The sequence below is a fragment of the Ranitomeya imitator genome, chromosome 4, assembly GCF_032444005.1.
Source record: "Ranitomeya imitator isolate aRanImi1 chromosome 4, aRanImi1.pri, whole genome shotgun sequence".
Classification (NCBI taxonomy): domain Eukaryota; kingdom Metazoa; phylum Chordata; class Amphibia; order Anura; family Dendrobatidae; genus Ranitomeya; species Ranitomeya imitator.
Window position 1 is genome coordinate 13666454 of NC_091285.1, and position 22013 is coordinate 13688466.

The following is a 22013-nucleotide window of genomic DNA, read 5'->3' on the forward strand; positions in this document are numbered from 1 at the left end:
TCCCCTCCCCTTCTCTTAATTTCCCCTTTTCTTACCTTTTTTTCTATCTCCTCACCTATATATTCTCCACTTTTCTAACCTTTTTTTCTATTTCCCCCTTTTCCTATATCTCCTCTATCTCCTCTCCTTTCTCTATGTCCCCTCCCTCTTTCTGCTTATCTCCTCCTCTTTTCCTGTTTCCTCCCATTTTCCTATGTCTCCTCCCCTTTTTTTACCTTTTTCTTTATCTTCTCTCCTTTCTCTTCCTTTCCCCTCCCTTTCTCTTCCTTTCCCTCCCTTTATCTTCCTTTCCCCTCCGCTTCCCTTCCTTTCCCATCACTTTCTCTTCCTTTCCCCTCCCTTTCTCTTCCTTTAACCCTCCCTTTCTTCTTCCTTCCCCCCCTTTCTCTTCCTTTCCCCTCCCTTTCTCTTCCTTTAACCCTCCCTTTCTCTTCCTTTTCCATCACTTTCTCTTCCTTTCCCCTCCCTTTCTCTTCCTTTAACCCTCCCTTTCTTCTTCCTTCCCCCCCCCTTTCTCTTCCTTTCCCCTCCCTTTCTCTTCCTTTAACCCTCCCTTTCTCTTACTTCCCCTCCTTTCTCTTCCTTTCCTCTCCCTTTCTCTTCCTTTCTCTTCATTTCCCCTCCCTTTCTCTTCCTTTCCCCTCCACTTCTCTTAATTTCCCCTTTTCTTAAGTTTTTTCTATTTCCCCCTTTTTCTATATCTCCTCTCCTTTTCTTACCTTTTCTATCTCCTCTCCTTTCTCTATGTCCCCTCCCTCTTTCTGCTTATCTCCTCCTCTTTTCCTGTTTCCTCCCATTTTCCTATGTGTCCTCCCCTTTTCTTACCTTTTTCTTTATCTTCTCTCCTTTCTCTTCCTTTCCCCTCCCTTTCTCTTCCTTTCCCCTCCTTTTCTCTTCCTTTCCCCTCCTTTTCTCTTCCTTTCCCCTCCCTTTATCTTCCTTTCCCCTCCCTTTATCTTCCTTTCCCTTCCTTTCCCATCACTTTCTCTTCCTTTCCCCTCCCTTTCTCTTCCTTTAACCCTCCCTTTCTTCTTCCTTCCCCTCCTTTCTCTTCCTTTCCCCTCCTTTTCTCTTCCTTTCCCCTCCTTTTCTCTTCCTTTCCCCTCCCTTTATCTTCCTTTCCCTCCCTTTATCTTCCTTTCCCTTCCTTTCCCATCACTTTCCCTTCCTTTCCCCTCCCTTTCTCTTCCTTTAACCCTCCCTTTCTCTTACTTCCCCTCCTTTCTCTTCCTTTGCTTTCCCTTTCTCTTCCTTTCTCTTCATTTTCTCTTCCTTTCCCCTCCCTTTCTCTTCCTTTAACCCTCCCTTTCTTCTTCCTTCCCCTCCTTTCTCTTCCTTTCCCCTCCCTTTCTCTTCCTTTAACCCTCCCTTTCTCTTACTTCCCCTCCTTTCTCTTCCTTTCCTCTCCCTTTCTCTTCCTTTCTCTTCATTTCCCCTTCCTTTCCCCTCCCTTTCTCTTCCTTTCCCCTCCTTTTCTCTTCCTTTTCCCTCCCCTTCTCTTAATTTCCCCTTTTCTTACCTTTTTTCTATTTCCCCCTTTTCCTATATCTCCTCTCCTTTTCTTACCTTTTCTATCTCCTCTCCTTTCTCTATGTCCCCTCCCTCTTTCTGCTTATCTCCTCCTCTTTTCCTGTTTCCTCCCATTTTCCTTTGTCTCCTCCCTTTTTCTTACCTTTTTTTTTCTATCTTCTCTCCTTTCTCTAGATCCTTCCTTTTCTTTTCTATTATTCATACGCTTGTCCTGTGGTTTCTCCCTCTGTCCCTCCGCATTACTTTACACTGCTGCTCGACTCGCTCTGATCAGCTGCTGTACATAAGCAGGAGCCCAGCAGAAAGTCGGCATCTGGAAAAGAAAGAATCTTGAAACTTTTGAGACTTGTTTTTGAGCAAAATGTCCAAACAACGAAACACAAATTCCCAATTAAGAAGTTCTGACAAAGCTCGGCGCGGCGCAGTCACACGTGGGCAGTTATTTTTAGAGCTCGTATTGACCCAATTTGGTAGACGGCAGCCCCAGATTGAGCATTTTGTAAGGCGATAATGTATTTTATTACAGATCCTATAATTGCCGCGTGTAGGAGGGAGACATATGAGGAGCCAGATCTCTCAGCCGATCACATCCTACGACCGCTCCTCGTCTTCTGCCGCACTTTACACCCTGATCCAAATAATTAACCTTCGGTGTCACCGACAGAGAAAATTTCCCAGAAATTTTTTTTTAAAAAATGTTGATTTTGCAGCCGGTAATTTTCCTCCGTCTGCAATTAGTAAATTTTGTTTTAATAACTTAAATGAATTTATTTATTACGGATGCGCAGCTAATTTATCACTTAATTGCTTGTTTGGGTTGGATGTAACTTTCTTTTGGAGCTCCTCCAAGGATATAAACTGCAGGTGACACAGCCCCTCTATGTAAAAAAAAAAAAAAAAATCCCTTAAAGGGTGACTCCACTTTATTTGCTTTTTTTGCAGAAAATATTTGGGTGTTGCTTAACTAACAATTCCTTAATATAATGTTATTACCAGAATCGCTACTGGTAGCTGCCATTGAGATCCAACTCAAGAGTTTTAGTGGGGAAAAAAAATGGAAGTTGCCGTTGTTTAGCCTGTTACAACTCCGCCCCTTTACTGCAGAGCTCTTGTTGATCATGTGACCTCTGCTGTCCAATGGCTGCCGGACTTCTGTTCAGTCTGCTTGTTGTAAAGCTTTGTCACCTCCAATATGGCTGCACATGTTATGATCTAACACCACAGACCCTAAGCCGTTCCCAGGAGAGGAGATCTGATTGGTGCTCAGGTAGTTGGAGGGGCGATTTATAGGGGGCATTAATATGTCATTTTAGTGCCCACATTAATACAAGTTGTTATGTAATAAAATCATACAGTGCAATATCAGTAGTGACATACACTGCACATATTAGTAGTTTTATACTGTTCGTGTCCATATCGATAGTGCCAGCCAGTATCCATATTATGGTAATAATGCCGTGCAGTATCTATAGTAATAGTATCATATAGTGTCCATTTCAATAGTGCCGTACAGTACCTATATCAGTAGTGCTATACAGTGCCATATCACTAGTGCCGTACAGTACCTATACCAGTAGTGCTATACAGTGCCATATCACTAGTACCATACAGTACCTATATCAGTAGTGCTATACAGTGCCATATCACTAGTACCATACAGTACCTATATCAGTAGTGCTATACAGTGCCATATCACTAGCACCGTACAGTACCTATATCAGTAGTGCTATACAGTGCCATATCACTAGTACCGTACAGTACCTATATCAGTAGTGCTATACAGTGCCGTATCACTAGTACCGTACAGTACCTATATCAGTAGTGCTATACAGTGCCATATCACTAGTACCGTGCAGTACCTATATCAGTAGTGCTATACAGTGCCATATCACTAGTACCGTACAGTACCTATATCAGTAGTGCTATACAGTGCCATATCACTAGTACCGTACAGTACCTATATCAGTAGTGCTATACAGTGCCATATCACTAGTACCGTACAGTACCTATATCAGTAGTGCTATACAGTGCCATATCACTAGTACCATACAGTACCTATATCAGTAGTGCTATACAGTGCCATATCACTACAGTGGGGCAAAAAAGTATTTAGTCAGTCAGCAATAGTGCAAGTTCCACCACTTAAAAAGATGAGAGGCGTCTGTAATTTACATCATAGGTAGACCTCAACTATGGGAGACAAACTGAGAAAAAAAAATCCAGAAAATCACATTGTCTGTTTTTTTAACAATTTATTTGCATATTATGGTGGAAAATAAGTATTTGGTCAGAAACAAACAATCAAGATTTCTGGCTCTCACAGACCTGTAACTTCTTCTTTAAGAGTCTCCTCTTTCCTCCACTCATTACCTGTAGTAATGGCACCTGTTTAAACTTGTTATCAGTATAAAAAGACACCTGTGCACACCCTCAAATAGTCTGACTCCAAACTCCACTATGGTGAAGACCAAAGAGCTGTCAAAGGACACCAGAAACAAAATTGTAGCCCTGCACCAGGCTGGGAAGACTGAATCTGCAATAGCCAACCAGCTTGGAGTGAAAAAATCAACAGTGGGAGCAATAATTAGAAAATGGAAGACATACAAGACCACTGATAATCTCCCTCGATCTGGGGCTCCACGCAAAATCCCTCCCCGTGGGGTAAGAATGATCACAAGAACGGTGAGCAAAAATCCCAGAACCACGCGGGGGGACCTAGTGAATGAACTGCAGAGAGCTGGGACCAATGTAACAAGGCCTACCATAAGTAACACACTACGCCACCATGGACTCAGATCCTGCAGTGCCAGACGTGTCCCACTGCTTAAGCCAGTACATGTCCGGGCCCATCTGAAGTTTGCTAGAGAGCATTTGGATGATCCAGAGGAGTTTTGGGAGAATGTCCTATGGTCTGATGAAACCAAACTGGAACTGTTTGGTAGAAACACAACTTGTCGTGTTTGGAGGAAAAAGAATACTGAGTTGCATCCATCAAACACCATACCTACTGTAAAGCATGGTGGTGGAAACATCATGCTTTGGGGCTGTTTCTCTGCAAAGGGGCCAGGACGACTGATCCGGGTACATGAAAGAATGAATGGGGCCATGTATCGTGAGATTTTGAGTGCAAACCTCCTTCCATCAGCAAGGGCATTGAAGATGAAACGTGGCTGGGTCTTTCAACATGACAATGATCCAAAGCACACCGCCAGGGCAACGAAGGAGTGGCTTCGTAAGAAGCATTTCAAGGTCCTGGAGTGGCCTAGCCAGTCTCCAGATCTCAACCCTATAAAAAACCTTTGGAGGGAGTTGAAAGTCCGTGTTGCCAAGCGAAAAGCCAAAAACATCACTGCTCTAGAGGAGATCTGCATGGAGGAATGGGCCAACATACCAACAATAGTGTGTGGCAACCTTGTGAAGACTTACAGAAAACGTTTGACTTCTGCCATTGCCAACAAAGGATATATTACAAAGTATTGAGATGAAATTTTGTTTCTGACCAAATACTTATTTTCCACCATAATATGCAAATAAAATGTTAAAAAAACAGACAATGTGATTTTCTGGATTTTTTTTTCTCAGTTTGTCTCCCATAGTTGAGGTCTACCTATGATGTAAATTACAGACGCCTCTCATCTTTTAAAGTGGTGGAACTTGCACTATTGCTGACTGACTAAATACTTTTTTGCCCCACTGTAAGTGCCGTACAGTACCTATATCAGTAGTGCTATACAGTGCCATATCTGTTATGAACAGGTAATTCAGAACCACAATGGACATAGAAGTACAGAGCACACAAGTGACCTGACAATTACCAAAAATTAAGGACGAGCTCTGAGACGTGGGAACTCTGCTGACCGCAATTCCTAATCCTAACACACCACACTAGAGGCAGCCGTGGATTGCACCTAACGCTCCCTATGCAACTCGGCACAGCCTGAGAAACTAACTAGCCCTGAAGACAGAAAAAAAAGCCTACCTTGCCTCAGAGAAATTCCCCAAAGGAAAAGGCAGCCCCCCACATATAATGACTGTGAGTAAGATGAAAATACAAACACAGAGATGAAATAGATTTAGCAAAGTGAGGCCCGACTTACTGAATAGACCGAGGATAGGAAAGATAGCTTTGCGGTCAACACAAAAACCTACAAACAACCACGCAGAGGGGCAAAAAGACCCTCCGCACCGACTAACGGTACGGAGGTGCTCCCTCTGCGTCTCAGAGCTTCCAGCAAGCAAGAAAAACCAATATAGCAAGCTGGACAGAAAAAATAGCAAGCAAAAAATAACACAAGCAAAACTTAGCTTATGCAGGATAGACAGGCCACAGGAACGATCCAGGAGGAAGCAAGACCAATACTAGAACATTGACTGGAGGCCAGGATCAAAGCACCAGGTGGAGTTAAATAGAGCAGCACCTAACGACTTAACCTCATCACCTGAGGAAGGAAACTCAGAAGCCGCAGTAGCACTCTCGACCACAGGAGGGAGCTTGGCCACAGAATTCACAACAGTACCCCCCCCTTGAGGAGGGGTCACCGAACCCTCACCAGAGCCCCCAGGCCGACCAGGATGAGCCACATGAAAGGCACGAACCAGATCGGCAGCATGGACATCAGAGGCAAAGACCCAGGAATTATCCTCCTGACCATAACCCTTCCACTTAACCAGATACTGGAGTTTCCGTCTCGAAACACGAGAATCCAAAATCTTCTCCACTATATACTCCAATTCCCCTTCAACCAAAACCGGAGCAGGAGGATCAATAGATGGAACCACAGGTGCCACGTATCTCCGCAACAATGACCTATGGAACACGTTATGGATGGAAAAAGAAGCTGGAAGAGTCAAACGAAAAGACACAGGATTAAGAACCTCAGAAATCCTATATGGACCAATGAAACGAGGCTTAAATTTAGGAGAGGAAACCTTCATAGGAATATAACGAGATGACAACCAAACCAAATCCCCAACACGAAGTCGGGGACCCACACAGCGCCTGCGGTTAGCAAAACGTTGAGCCTTCTCCTGGGACAAAGTCAGATTGTCCACTACATGAGTCCAAATCTGCTGCAACCTATCCACCACAGTATTCACACCAGGACAGTCCGAAGACTCAACCTGCCCTGAAGAGAAACGAGGGTGGAACCCAGAATTGCAGAAAAACTGCGAAACCAAAGTAGCCGAGCTGGCCCGATTATTAAGGGCGAACTCAGCCAAAGGCAAAAAGAACCCCGCTCCCAATGGCGACGATGACGGGCGAATATGACCCTTCTCCAAAGACTCCTTCACGTAACTCCGCATAGCGGCGTGCTTAGGTACAGATAAATTAAACAGTCGACCCTTAGGAAATTTACTACCAGGAATCAAATCGATAGCACAATCACAATCCCTATGCGGAGGTAGGGCATTGGACTTGGGCTCATCGAATACATCCCGGTAATCAGACAAGAACTCTGGGACCTCAGAGGGGGCAGATGATGAGATAGACAGAAATGGAACATCACCATGTACCCCCTGACAACCCCAGCTGGACACAGACATTGATTTCCAATCTAATACTGGGTTATGGACTTGTAGCCATGGCAACCCCAACACGACCACATCATGCAGATTATGCAACACCAGAAAGCGAATATCCTCCTGGTGCGCAGGAGCCATGCACATGGTCAGCTGGGTCCAATACTGAGGCTTATTCTTGGCCAAAGGCGTAGCATCAATTCCTCTCAATGGAATAGGACACTGCAAGGGCTCCAAGACAAACCCACAACGCTTAGCATACTCCAAGTCCATCAAATTCAGGGCAGCGCCTGAATCCACAAATGCCATGACAGAATAGGAAGACAAAGAGCAGATCAAAGTAACGGACAAAAGAAATTTCGACTATACCGTACCAATGGTGGCAGACCTAGCGAACCGCTTAGTGCGCTTAGGACAATCGGAGATAGCATGAGTGGAATCACCACAGTAGAAACACAGCCCATTCTGACGTCTGTGTTCTTGCCTTTCAGCTCTGGTCAAAGTCCTATCGCACTGCATAGGCTCAGGTTCATGCTCAGATAATACCGCCAAATGGTGCACAGATTTACGCTCGCGCAAGCGTCGACCGATCTGAATGGCCAAAGACATAGACTCATTCAGACCAGCAGGCATAGGAAATCCCACCATGACATCCTTAAGGGCTTCAGAGAGACCCTCTCTGAAAATAGCTGCCAGTGCACATTCATTCCATTGAGTGAGCACGGACCACTTTCTAAACTTCTGACAATAAATCTCTATCTCATCCTGACCCTGACACAGAGCCAGCAAATTTTTCTCTGCCTGATCCACTGAATTGAGTTCGTCGTACAGCAATCCGAGCGCCAGAAAAAACGCATCAATATTACATAATGCAGGATCTCCTGGCGCAAGGGAAAAGGCCCAGTCTTGAGGGTCGCCACGTAATAAAGAAATAATGATCTTAACTTGTTGAACTGGATCACCAGAGGAGCGGGGTTTCAGAGCCAGAAATAGTTTACAATTATTTTTAAAATTCAAAAACTTTGCTCTATCGCCAGAAAATAACTCAGGAATAGGAATCTTAGGTTCTAACATAGGATTCTGAACCACTAAATCTTGAATATTCTGTACATTTATAGCGAGATTATCCATCAAAGAGAACAGACCTTGAATGTCCATGTCCACACCTGTGTTCTGAACCACCCTGATGTAAAGGGGAAAAGAGAGACAGAACACAGTGCAAAGAAAAAAAAAATGGTCTCAGAACTTCTCTTTTCCCTCTATTGAGAAGCATTAGTACTTTGGGCCTCCAGTACTGTTATGAACAGGTAATTCAGAACCACAATGGACATAGAAGTACAGAGCACACAAGTGACCTGACAATTACCAAAAATTAAGGACGAGCTCTGAGATGTGGGAACTCTGCTGACCGCAATCCCTAATCCTAACACACCACACTAGAGGTAGCCGTGGATTGCGCCTAACGCTCCCTATGCAACTCGGCCCAGCCTGAGAAACTAACTAGCCTTGAAGAAAGAAAAATAAGCCTTCCTTGCCTCAGAGAAATTCCCCAAAGGAAAAGGCAGCCCCCCACATATAATGACTGTGAGTAAGATGAAAATACAAACACAGAGATGAAATAGATTTAGCAAAGTGAGGCCCGACTTACTGAATAGACCGAGGATAGGAAAGATAGCTTTGCGGTCAACACAAAAACCTACAAACAACCACGCAGAGGGGCAAAAAGACCCTCCGCACCGACTAACGGTACGGAGGTGCTCCCTCTGCGTCTCAGAGCTTCCAGCAAGCAAGAAAAACCAATATAGCAAGCTGGACAGAAAAAATAGCAAACAAAAAATAACACAAGCAAAACTTAGCTTATGCAGGATAGAGAGGCCACAGGAACGATCCAGGAGGAAGCAAGACCAATACTAGAACATTGACTGGAGGCCAGGATCAAAGCACTAGGTGGAGTTAAATAGAGCAGCACCTAACGACTTAACCTCATCACCTGAGGAAGGAAACTCAGAAGCCGCAGTACCACTCTCGACCACAGGAGGGAGCTTGGCCACAGAATTCACAACACATATCACTAGTATCGTACAGTATCTATATCAGTAGTGCTATACAGTGCCATATCACTAGTACCGTACAGTACCTATATCAGTAGTGCTATACAGTGCCATATCACTAGCACCGTACAGTACCTATATCAGTAGTGCTATACAGTGCCATATCACTAAGTGCCGTACAGTACCTATATTGGTATTACTATAGAGTGCGCATATCAGTATTGCCATACAGTGCTTATACTGTATAAGTAGCGCTATTCAGTATCTATATTGGTAGTGTGATACATTGCCCATGTCAATAGTACAGTGCCATATCAGTAGTGCTGTCTAGTACCTATATTAATAGTGCCATATAGTACCTATATTAATAGTGCCATACAATACCTATATTAATAGTGCCATACAGTACCTGTATCAGTAGTACCATATCATTAGTGCTGTACAGTACCTATATTAATAGTTCCATACAGTACCTATATTAATAGTGCCATACAGTACCTATATAAGTGCCATACTGTACCTATATTAATAGTGCCATACTGTACCTATATTAATAGTGCCATACAGTACCTATATTAGTGCCATACTGTACCTATATTAATAGTGCCATATAGTACCTGTATCAGTAGTGCCATATCATTAGTGCCGTACAGTGCCTATATCAGTAGTGCTACACAGTGCCATATAGTACTTATATTAGTAGTGCCATATGGTGCTCTTATCATTAATACCATATAGTAACCATATTAATGGTCCAGTACAGTCTGTATAAATAGTGCCGCACAGTGGCCATGCAGGGTGTCAGCACTGACTAATTTTCTATAGTAATTCCCCCTGCAGACGTGATTGTACGGAGACGGGAGATGGAGGCGCGACCTCTCGGAGCCGGGAGCGCTGTCCTGTTTCACTGTCTCCCTGATGGATGACGCAGGACACAGCAGAGCGGGAGCTGAACGTGTCGGGCGGTTCGGTATTATCCGTGTCTCACACGTCCTGTGGAAATCCATCCGATCAGAGGTCACCGCATAATTGGTGGTAAACAGTCCCAGGGCCCTTAATGGGCGCACGTGCCGCGCGGCTGATGCACGAGACTCTTTTATGGCCGCTTAAACTCGGCTGAACCTGGAATCGTCGCTCTCTGATAAACCTTAGTACACAATGTTATCTGGGGCCCGACGCGAGGACCGCGGCTCTAAAAGACCGAAACCTCCTGATTATCTATGTACTGTCCTGGGTTGCGGAAATCACTCCAGAGGAAAGGACGCGGCGCAGGATGACAAGAGCATAATACCGTAAACTAGTATCTGAAATAAACCTCCAATCCCCACATAATGAAGGGCCCAGATCGCAATAAGGGGCCCTGATCTCGAGTTACATGTTTTTTTTTTCATCGTGCCCATCTCCGTCAGCACATGCGAGACCTCCACTCAAAAAGAAGAAACCGGACCCCCTGTTCTCCTGGACTTTCATCCTTGAACCATAGCTGAGAGTGGCTACAAGGAGCGTCTCTCCTCCTGGAGGACCCGACACATCTTTGTGGGCTAATTTTGTAATTTCATTAAGAACTGTGTAATACCTCTCCTGGCCTGCGGAGGTGCTGTAGGGAAATCCACAGATTACAGCCGATCCCTGGAGGTCCAGACAACCTTATCACCTGGGAACTTCTAACAAATTATGGTGACGGAAGCTATAGGGCACATCGCTCTTCAGACCCTGCAGCCCTTAATCATTGGGAGGATGGAGAGACCCTCCCCCATGGATCTTTTTAAAGGCATACATACCCTTTTTCCCTTCCAGGGAGCAGAGATTTTTGGACACCCCGGTGATGGATGATGTGACTACATGTCCTCGTTGTGGACTCTACTGCGAGATAAATCTCTCTTCTTTTTGCTCTTTTTTTACAGGAGAAAAACTTGGACTGGTTTCCTCGGATGCGCGCCATGTCCCTCGTCAGCAGCGAGGGCGAAAATGAGCAGAACGAAATCAGGAATTTGCAGGAAAAGCTGGAATCTACGATGAGTCTGGTGAAACAACTGTCCGGACAGCTTGCTGAACTGAAAGAGCAGGCGAGTAAATGTGGAGACTGGGGGGGAATGTCCTAAACTGTAAGGGAGCGGAGAATTTGTACAGGTGATTTCTCTTTGAATCCATGCCATGCTCCACCCCCGAGGAGCCTCTATTGAGCTTAACAAGGTTTTATATCAGTTATGACAGCAAAAAAAATGATGGTCTACCAGATGCTTGGGGGTCCTGAGTGTAGGGACTGCCTCTTTGATGTCCACATATCCTAATAAGGCATATGGAATGGGGGAAGTCTTAGTGAGGTATCCCCTTTAAATGTGACACTATGGGAGGAGATTGAATTGGGAAAAAGTCATATCACATGGAAGGGAGGAGCAAAGGTTTTCTAGATTAAGAGAGTCCAGCATATGAAATTAGTTTTAGGTTCCATTTATAAAGTAACGGGTATCAAACTGATTCAGACAAATCTTAATAGGCCCCGTTGAAGTTGACGGGTACCATCAAGGTTCTAGTATTTTGGGTACCATCAAGGTTCTAGTATTTTTTTTATGGCAAAAAAACTGAACCTCATGAAAAGAGCCAGTTCAAAAACAGGAACCTCGCTGCTTGGGTGATTACTATTTTGGTATACATACACAGAAAGTTCCTTCTGCCATACAGTATACTGCCTCCTCATGACGCTAATTTGCATACTTTTTTTCCCAAGACTCCTTGCATCAGCTGAATCTCCCTAAGGAGAACCAGGAGTCCCAGAAGCCATGTCCTTCATTGCAGACAGCTAGTAAGATCTTTAAGAAATCAGGATAGCTGAGGGTTAAGAAGCCGTCCCCTGAACTAGGTGACCGCTGCTGCCAGACGACTCTCAGGAGCTGCTCCTGGCCTTGGGAGGAGATGATGCTCTTAGTGCTCCGGCTGCAGCGCCCACACTGATCATCAAGTGGCTCTTCCACAGAGGAAACTAATTAGTTGTTTAGAGGTCATGCAAAGTGCGTGGTCATAATGGTCCTAAAACGCGCACCCCCCCACCCCGATCATTGCTTCTACCGCTGATCAGATCTACCCAGTCGCTGTCAGATGAGAGAGTTAAAGGCAATGTGTCAGTAAGGCAAGCCCTGTGCATGTACATGGGTAGGACATATCGACACCATACAAGGGTGAGGTCTGCTGCTCGGGACCCCCTATCTATTATCCAGATGTGTCTGACCCGCCCCTTTCAATATTATTATTTTTTTTACAGATGACAGAACAAAGGAAAAACAAGCAGCGTCTGGGATTTCTAGGCTCGAACTCGTCTCACGTCAACCATCATCTCTCTCCGCACTGATTTCGCGGGTGAAGCATAAAAGATGTCTGCCATCCCTATGTTATTGCTTTACCTAGGGCGACAGAGGAAGATGGACCGGTCGAAGCCGCATGGGGCTGATAAAGGGACCACAACTGCGGATGTACAAGGGATGAAGTGTGCGGCCCCTTTAAGGGATCTCGTCGGCGACTGATACCGACAGCAGCGCAAAGACTGGATCTACTAAGCGATCACTGCACAACCCGCGCCGTGCCTTTAAGACATGAACAAGGGATCTTCTCGTAAAGATGTTTTGGGGACATTTGCATCGTTTTTGCTTTTTTTTTATTCCGCTAACATATGCAATAGTCTATGAACTACTTTTCATCATCTCATTAGAATCCTGGGAGTTTTTTTTTAAAGGGATACTCCATATAAATGAAGCATAATAAACTTCTGAATTGATCATATCCAACAGTCAGGATTTTGCTGGGACAATTTGGCTAGTGAAAGGGGTGTGGCTGAGCAAAACCAACCCCAATTTTTTAAAATGTGGGGGTGGGACTTAAATGTCCTTAAATTTACATGTCTTATGCAATGGGTTAAGCTTCATTTGCATAAAGATGGATGACTCCCTCTAAATTGGTCACTGCAGACAGGGGTGGGGGATGGGAAGTGGGTTTTTATCATGTTTTATGATTTTTATAGAATTCTGTACATAGAATGTTCCATGGATCAGACCGGGGGACCACTGTAAAGACCAGTGCAATAAAAAATGAATGTATTAGACGATCGCTGTGGTTATCAACCTGCTTTATTGATAAAGTATAATGTGACACGAATTAAAGAGCACCTGAGCTCCCCTGAGTAATCCAGTTTTTGTTTTTTGTAAATCCGCCTTACGGTTAAAGAGATATGGGCCTTTTTATATAGGGGCATGGCTTACAGGCTCCTCTGGGGCGTGTCTCTGCATAATTAACTCAGGAACCACGCCCCCTTAGTAAAGACCATGAAATTAGCACTAAATATAAATGATAATATCTCTTGAACCGTATGGCGGATTTAAAAGAAATAAAAGACGTAACATCCAGGGGAATAAAATAAGAGCAAAAACTGGACACTTTTGACTCGGTGAGAGGTCCTCCTTAAAGGGGTGGTGATGGAAATATCAGTAGTGTATAATTATAAAAGAAGTGGGTGATATCCTTCACATGTATAGATATAAGCGTCTCTCAGAGCTAGGTGACAGAAAGTAGTGCTACTGATGCACTGTACCATTCCATTAACAGCCTCAAGACTTGATGCCACCCCCGCGATTTGAGTGAGCCGATCTTAGTTCTCCATAGAACTCAATGGTGATGAATGTTCCATTTAGCTGCACCATGGGGGAGGGGTGTCGCGATAACAATGCTGCAGTATGACAATGTTACAGCCCTCTGGAGGAGGGACATCTCCCATTTATGGGAGAGCTAATTTACATACTTTTTTCCCAAGATTCCCTGCACCTGTTGCATCTCCCTAACTAGAACCAGTAGTCTCAGAAACCAATTAATCAATCATTAGCCGCCACATTGAAAAAAAGGAAGAATGTAATAAACGGAAGCCGAGCACTATGGATCTAATAATTGATGGGAGAATTAACCCTCCGGTGGTCCCAGCAGCGGACCTCTCACTAGGCAGGAAACTTTCCATAACATTCTACCATAGTCTGCTCTTTAATGCAGAATTAACCCCTCATGTGCTGAAATCACCATCCACGTCTCCTTTTCTTTCGAGAGTGCGGTGGGTGCGGCGTTACTCATCATCCGGAGGTCCGCGTTCTACAATGTGTTTATTCCTTGACATGGCGGCTCCCACCTTATAGAAACATTGATCGGCGGCCGTCTAGACATCCTTTAATAAAAGAGGCTTTGTCAGTGCTGACAAACACGCGGGCGCTCGCTCGGAGAGAGGGGGTGTAAAATAGCTCGCTGCCATGCGATAGCGTGGATTAACTCTTTGCGCCACTTAAAGGGGTATTCCGGTTTTATCAACCTTTTTGGGAAATAGCGGATCTCCTTCCCATTGCGGCGACCACCACGTCCATCAATAAAGGAAGTAAATAATCCACCTCCTCGCCACAAAATGAGTTAGAGGCTGTAGCCACGCCTACTTGTCCGACACACTGGCACAACCCAAAAAAAAGAGATCCGGGAATTTAAATTATTGATAAATCCGGCCTTTATTAAGTCGAGATTGTCTGATGCTAAAAAATGGTGGTAGTAGTAATAATATCAATATTAATCCAGCATTAATATGGCCTGAAATATGTCAGATTATCTGATACTGTAGGTTATCTCAGGGTTTGTTCAATCTTTTGGAGGGGTGGGACTTGGGTAAATTTGCATAAAAATAGATATTTACAGGTTTTAGGGTGGTTCTGAGCTAAGCAGGGGTGGGACTTGTTTATATTTGCATAAAATATTTGCAAGCAGGTTTTAGGGTGGTTCTGAGTTAAGCAGGGGTGGGACTTAAGTAAATTTGCATACAAATAGATATTTACAAGCTGGTTTTATGGCGGTTCTGAGTTAGGCAGGGGTGGGACTTAGGTAAATTTACATAATGTAGATATTTACAAGCAGGTTTTAGAGTGATTCTGTTAAGCAGGGGCGGGCCTTTTGTACATTTGCATAATGTAGATATTTACAAGCTGGTTTTAGGGTGGTTCTGAGTCAAGCAGGGGTGGGACTTCTGTACATTTGCATAATGTAGATATTTACAAGCAGGTTTTAGGGTGGTTCTAAGTAAAGCAGGGGTGGGACTTGTGTACATTTGCATAAAAATAGATATTTACAAGCAGGTTTTAGGGTGGTTCTAAGTAAAGCAGGGGTGGGACTTGTGCACATTTGCATAATATAGTTAGTTACAAGCTGTTTATAGGGCAGTTCGGAGTTAAGCAGGGGTGGGACTTAAGCAAAATTTGGATTTTAAGGGGCGTTTCTTTGTGCAATGGGGCGGAGCTTACCAATTACCATACGTGACATCACTTTATTCTCCCCATATATTTTGGGAGCAGCGTGGGTCATTTTTGTGGGTTTCCAATTAGGGCCTAAGTGTCCTAATGTGGGGAATTTAAATAAATGAACGATACAGTCCATAAAACCCGATGACACCACATTGTTAAACCTGTGCTAGAAATACGAGAACTGGAATCTGATTGGTTGTTATGGGGCCTCCATTTTTGGGATCACGTGTTAAATTGGCCCCGATTGTGCCCATAGCAACCAATCCATGTTTATTTTCCCACTGATTTTCAGAAAATGAAAGCTGAAGTCTGATTGGTTGCCGCGTGGAATACTTCCACCAATCAGATTTCAGCTTTAATTTTTCATTCACTGGTTAGTAAATGAAAGAAGCAATGTGATTGGTTGCTATGGGTAACAACGCTACGGCTTTTCTGACACAAGGCCTAAACTTTTGGGAAGGATGATGAGTCCTCCTTGAGTTATGGTCGAAACTCAGACTTCGTGCCCTAATGACACCCCCACACAGAAAGCATTATGGTGTAACACACATTCCCTTCCCCCACGCACAGGCGGGAACCTTTTATCTGAGCGCCAGTTCTCCCTGAGTGGGAATATTCCCACTTCAGGGAGGTTTTGGGGAGAGATATTGAGAACATCGTGCCCCATGCGTGACCCGTCTGACTGGAAAACCAGATGTTGCTCCCCGTTACTGGAACCTTCACTCCAAAGAAACCACAAGTCTGGATGAACTCGTCTGCGTCCGCGAAGAATCCGCAAAGATGTCGATGCTCCATGACCGGGACACCCGCCATAGGTGTTATGTGGAAAAATGGCGCTGACTTCCTCCATAATCCAATAACTCAAGTTGTGGGTTTTTTTTTTTTTTTTTTGGGGGGGGGGCGGCTTAAAGCGATTTTCTACTCAAAATGTAATAACACCCTACTTAGGGTAGCAGTTGGGGTTTTGTATGATTTTGGCATTTTTCTATTTGGTTACGCAAATGAAAAATCGTAAGCGCCGCCATATTGTTGAATACCTCTGAATTATTTCACGGAACCATTATTTTCTGGGAAGCCATTTTAGGCTTTTTTGCTCATAATTTCAGCACGCATAGTGCTGCCATATAGTGCTACTGTATAAAACCGATATAATAGTACCAAACAGCACCCGGATAATACTGCCATATACAGCTGAGACCCGTAGCAGTGTAGTGTCACACAAAATGGTCATTATCCACCTCTTCCCGTCGCAATAAAGGAAGATTTTCCACTTTTTTCTATACTAATACCGCCACTCACGTCATACATAATACTGCCATACAACACAGAATAGTACCGGAAATGTGCCGTATACAGATATTAACCCCTTGAACAACCCATATAATATTGCCATATTGTGACCAAATAATGACGTGACTAAATTAAAAATAATACCGCCATATCCCGCAACACAGTACTCCGGTGATTTTAGTTTTGTTCTGTTTGAAGGCAAAATTAGCAATTGCATAAATAGTGCAAAAAATATATAATTTTTCTTTACAGCTCACAAAGCTCGTTGGCTATTTGTTATTTACACCGCCACATGGCTGGAATGTCATGAATTAACACGTATTAAAATAAAAGGTGCACGTCCTTCATGGACTTTGGCGCATTTTAGATGCTAGAACAATTAGGTTTCTCGCAGTGGTGCCAAAATAATGAAGTTATAGACATTGTAAAAAAAAAAATATGTGACGTATGCCGCCAGACTGTGCACTACCACCACTATCATCTACATCCATCCCTTTGGATTTTCTTAGCGGATCTCTCTCTATAGGGAATCTGCTACCTGGGGAAGGGAAGGAGTAACGTGTCAGGTATTCAGGGTAGGAGGCGGGTGTAACGAACGAGGCGAAACTATGGCAGAGAACGTCAAATATTATCTAATATAACCGTGACTCACGCCGACAAACCCTGACTGTGCACAGTATATACAGGAGTGGTACTGTGCAGTGTATATACAGGAGGAGTGGTACTTTGCAGTGTGTGTATATATATATATATACACACTGGGAAGTACCACTCCTCCTCTATATACACTGCACAGTACCACTCTTGTATATATATACTGCACAGTACCACTCCTATATATATATATATATATACATATATATATACACTGCACAGTACCACTCCTCCTATATATATATACACTGCACAGTACCACTCCTCCTCTCCTGTATATATACACTGCACAGTACCACTCCTGTATATATACACTGCACAGTACCACTAGGGAGGCAGAACCCCACGGTATGCCTCCATGCGCACCTCAGTAGGTTCACCCTGGCGGGACAGTCCATCTGCATTGCCATGCTCCCTGCCCATTTTGTGTTCAATGGTGAAGTCAAACTGCTGAAGGGCAAGGCTCCAGCATAGCAACCTGCCGTTGGTTCCACACATGGCGTTTAGCCAGCGCAGAGGATTGTGGTCGGTCACCACGGTGAAGGTGCGACCATACAAGTAGGGCTGCAAGCGCTGCAGGGCCCAGACAATGGCCAGGCACTCCTCGTTTCCGGCTCAGGTACAACACGGGGTGCTCTTGGTCCTCCGAGTCAACCTGGCTGAGCACAGCATCAAGGCCAAACTCACTGGCATCGGTCTGTACCAAGAACGGTCGACTACTGTCGACAGCTCTCAACACAGGGGCGTTGCACAGTGCTGTTTTCAACACCTGGAAGGCCCCCTCACAGCCATCGGTCCAGTTGACGATGTGGGGTAGCTTCTTCCTGGTGAGGTCCCTCAAGGGTTTTGCTAGGCTACTATAGTGCTGTACGAAGCGCCTATAGTACCCTGCAGTGCCCAGGATGGACATCACCTGTTTCTTGGTCCTGGGAGCGGGTCAGTTCACGATCGCTCCCACTTTCTCAGGCTCTGGCATTAGGGTGCCTCCGCCTCCCTCATGCCCATCTGGCACTTTCCCGGCCTGATAGTCCTGCTCGGTGAATTCGCCTGAGCACCTCCTCGAGATGCTGCAGGTGTTCATCCCAGGAGGAACTGAAGATGGCAATGTCATCCAAGAACGCCACTGCGTACTTCTCCAGTCCCTGAAGCAGGAGGTTGACCATCCGCTGGAAAGTGGCAGGGGCATTCTTCATGCCGAAGGGCATGACCATGGACTCGTACAGTCCAAAGGGTGTGATAAAGGCGGACTTCTTCTGCGCCTCGGGGCTCAGGAGAATCTGCCAGTATCCTCGACTCAGATCGATTATTGTCAGGTATTTTGCACCATCTAACCTCTCAAGCAGCTCCTCAATGCGCGGCATTGGGTGCGCGTCAGAGGCTGTGATGGAGTTGAGCCCCCTGTAGTCCACGCAGAACCGGGTGGTCCGATCCTTCTTTGGCACGAGAACTACAGGTGAGGCCGACGCACTCTTTGACCGTCGAATCACCCCCAGCTGTAACATCTCATCGATCTCCTGGCGCATAACCTGCTGCACCTGGTCGGAGATTCGATAAGGTATTCGCCGTAGTGGGGCATGATTCCCGGTGTCCACCTCGTGGACTGCTAACTCAGTCCTTCCAGGTTGGTTGGAGAACACGACCCCGAAGGGTTCCAGTGTGGTTTGCAACTGCAACTGCTGGGGTTCAGTTAACGAGGCGCTTACCTCCACGTCCTCGATACACTGCACAGTTCCACTCCTCCTGTATATATACACTGCACAGTACCACTCCTGTATATATACACTGCACAGTACCACTCCTCCTGTATATATACACTGCACAGTACCACTCCTCCTGTATATATACACTGCACAGTACCACTCCTGTATATATACACTGCACAGTACCACTCCTTCTGTATATATACACCACAGTACCACTCCTCCTGTATATATACACTGCACAGTACCACTCCTCCTGTCCTGTATATATACACTGCACAGTACCACTTCTCCTGTCCTGTATATATACACTGCACAGTACCACTTCTCCTGTCCTGTATATATACACTGCACAGTACCACTCCTCCTGTCCTGTATATATATATACACTGCACAGTACCACTCCTCCTGTCCTGTATATATACACTGCACAGTACCACTCCTCCTGTCCTGTATATATACACTGCACAGTACCACTTCTCCTGTCCTGTATATATACACTGCACAGTACCACTCCTCCTGTCCTGTATATATACACTGCACAGTACCACTCCTCCTGTCCTGTGTATATATATACACTGCACAGTACCACTCCTCCTGTCCTGTATATATACACTGCACAGTACCACTCCTCCTGTCCTGTATATATACACTGCACAGTACCACTCCTCCTGTCCTGTATATACACTGCACAGTACCACTTCTCCTGTCCTGTATATATACACTGCACAGTACCACTCCTCCTGTCCTGTATATATACACTGCACAGTACCACTCCTCCTGTCCTGTATATACACTGCACAGTACCACTTCTCCTGTCCTGTATATATACACTCCACAGTACCACTCCTCCTGTCCTGTATATATACACTGCACAGTACCACTCCTCCTGTCCTGTATATATACATTGCACAGTACCACTCCTCCTGTCGTGTATATATACACTGCACAGTACCACTCCTCCTGTATATATACACTGCACAGTACCACTCCTCCTGTCCTGTATATATACACTGCACAGTACCACTCCTCCTGTATATATACACTGCACAGTACCACTCCTCCTGTCCTGTATATATACACTGCACAGTACCACTCCTCCTGTATATATACACTGCACAGTACCACTCCTCCTGTATATATACACTGCACAGTACCACTCCTCCTGTATATATACACTGCACAGTACCACTCCTCCTGTCCTGTATATATACACTGCACAGTACCACTCCTCCTGTCCTGTGTATATATATACACTGCACAGTACCACTCCTCCTGTCCTGTATATATACACTGCACAGTACCACTCCTCCTGTCCTGTATATATACACTGCACAGTACCACTCCTCCTGTCCTGTATATATACACTGCACAGTACCACTTCTCCTGTCCTGTATATATACACTGCACAGTACCATTCCTCCTGTATATATACACTGCACAGTACCACTCCTCCTGTCCTGTATATATACACTGCACAGTACCACTCCTCCTGTATATATACACTGCACAGTACCACTCCTCCTGTCCTGTATATATACACTGCACAGTACCACTCCTCCTGTATATATACACTGCACAGTACCACTCCTCCTGTCCTGTATATATACACTGCACAGTACCACTCCTCCTGTATATATACACTGCACAGTACCACTCCTCCTGTATATATACACTGCACAGTACCACTCCTCCTGTATATATACACTGCACAGTACCACTCCTCCTGTCCTGTATATATACACTGCACAGTACCACTCCTCCTGTCCTGTGTATATATATACACTGCACAGTACCACTCCTCCTGTCCTGTATATATACACTGCACAGTACCACTCCTCCTGTCCTGTATATATACACTGCACAGTACCACTCCTCCTGTCCTGTATATATACACTGCACAGTACCACTTCTCCTGTCCTGTATATATACACTGCACAGTACCATTCCTCCTGTATATATACACTGCACAGTACCACTCCTCCTGTCCTGTATATATACACTGCACAGTACCACTCCTCCTGTCCTGTATATATACACTCCACAGTACCACTCCTCCTGTCCTGTATATATACACTGCACAGTACCACTCCTCCTGTCCTGTATATATACACTCCACAGTACCACTCCTCCTGTCCTGTATATATACACTGCACAGTACCACTCCTCCTGTCCTGTATATATACACTGCACAGTACCACTCCTCCTGTCCTGTATATATACACTGCACAGTACCACTTCTCCTGTCCTGTATATATACACTGCACAGTACCATTCCTCCTGTATATATACACTGCACAGTACCACTCCTCCTGTCCTGTATATATACACTGCACAGTACCACTCCTCCTGTCCTGTATATATACATTGCACAGTACCACTCCTCCTGTCGTGTATATATACACTGCACAGTACCACTCCTCCTGTATATATACACTGCACAGTACCACTCCTCCTGTCCTGTATATATACACTGCACAGTACCGCTCCTCCTGTCCTGTATATACAGTGGGGCAAAAAAGTATTTAGTCAGTCAGCAATAGTGCAAGTTCCACCACTTAAAAAGATGAGAGGCGTCTGTAATTTACATCATAGGTAGACCTCAACTATGGGAGACAAACTGAGAAAAAAAAATCCAGAAAATCACATTGTCTGTTTTTGTAACATTTTATTTGCATATTATGGTGGAAAATAAGTATTTGGTCAGAAACAAAATTTCATCTCAATACTTTGTAATATATCCTTTGTTGGCAATGACAGAGGTCAAACGTTTTCTGTAAGTCTTCACAAGGTTGCCACACACTGTTGTTGGTATGTTGGCCCATTCCTCCATGCAGATCTCCTCTAGAGCAGTGATGTTTTTGGCTTTTCGCTTGGCAACACGGACTTTCAACTCCCTCCAAAGGTTTTCTATAGGGTTGAGATCTGGAGACTGGCTAGGCCACTCCAGGACCTTGAAA

The 22013-nt window shown here is 44.8% G+C and overlaps 2 protein-coding genes across 2 annotated transcripts in view; both read left to right on the forward strand.

The window, feature by feature from the left end:
• Positions 1-13194, forward strand: part of ITPR2 (inositol 1,4,5-trisphosphate receptor type 2) — a 243430-nt gene extending 230236 nt beyond the window's left edge. Inside the window, exons 56-57 of the mRNA XM_069763093.1 lie at positions 11006-11167; positions 12361-13194. Coding sequence (XP_069619194.1) covers positions 11006-11167; positions 12361-12447 — 249 coding nt within the window. The 3' untranslated portion in view covers positions 12448-13194. The remainder of the gene's footprint in view (positions 1-11005; positions 11168-12360) is intronic.
• LOC138675111 (uncharacterized) lies at positions 514-10997 on the forward strand. The gene is made up of 2 exons (XM_069763094.1): positions 514-3622; positions 5231-10997. The coding sequence occupies exon 1, from the start codon at positions 804-806 to the stop codon at positions 1815-1817; it is 1014 nt and encodes a 337-aa protein (XP_069619195.1). The 5' UTR covers positions 514-803; the 3' UTR covers positions 1818-3622; positions 5231-10997.
• Positions 13195-22013: the final 8819 nt, after the last annotated feature.

Coding starts and splice junctions, on each gene's coding strand:
- LOC138675111 (XM_069763094.1), top strand. CDS start 804: ATGTGTCCTCCCCTTTTCTTACCTTTTTCTTTATCTTCTCTCCTTTCT.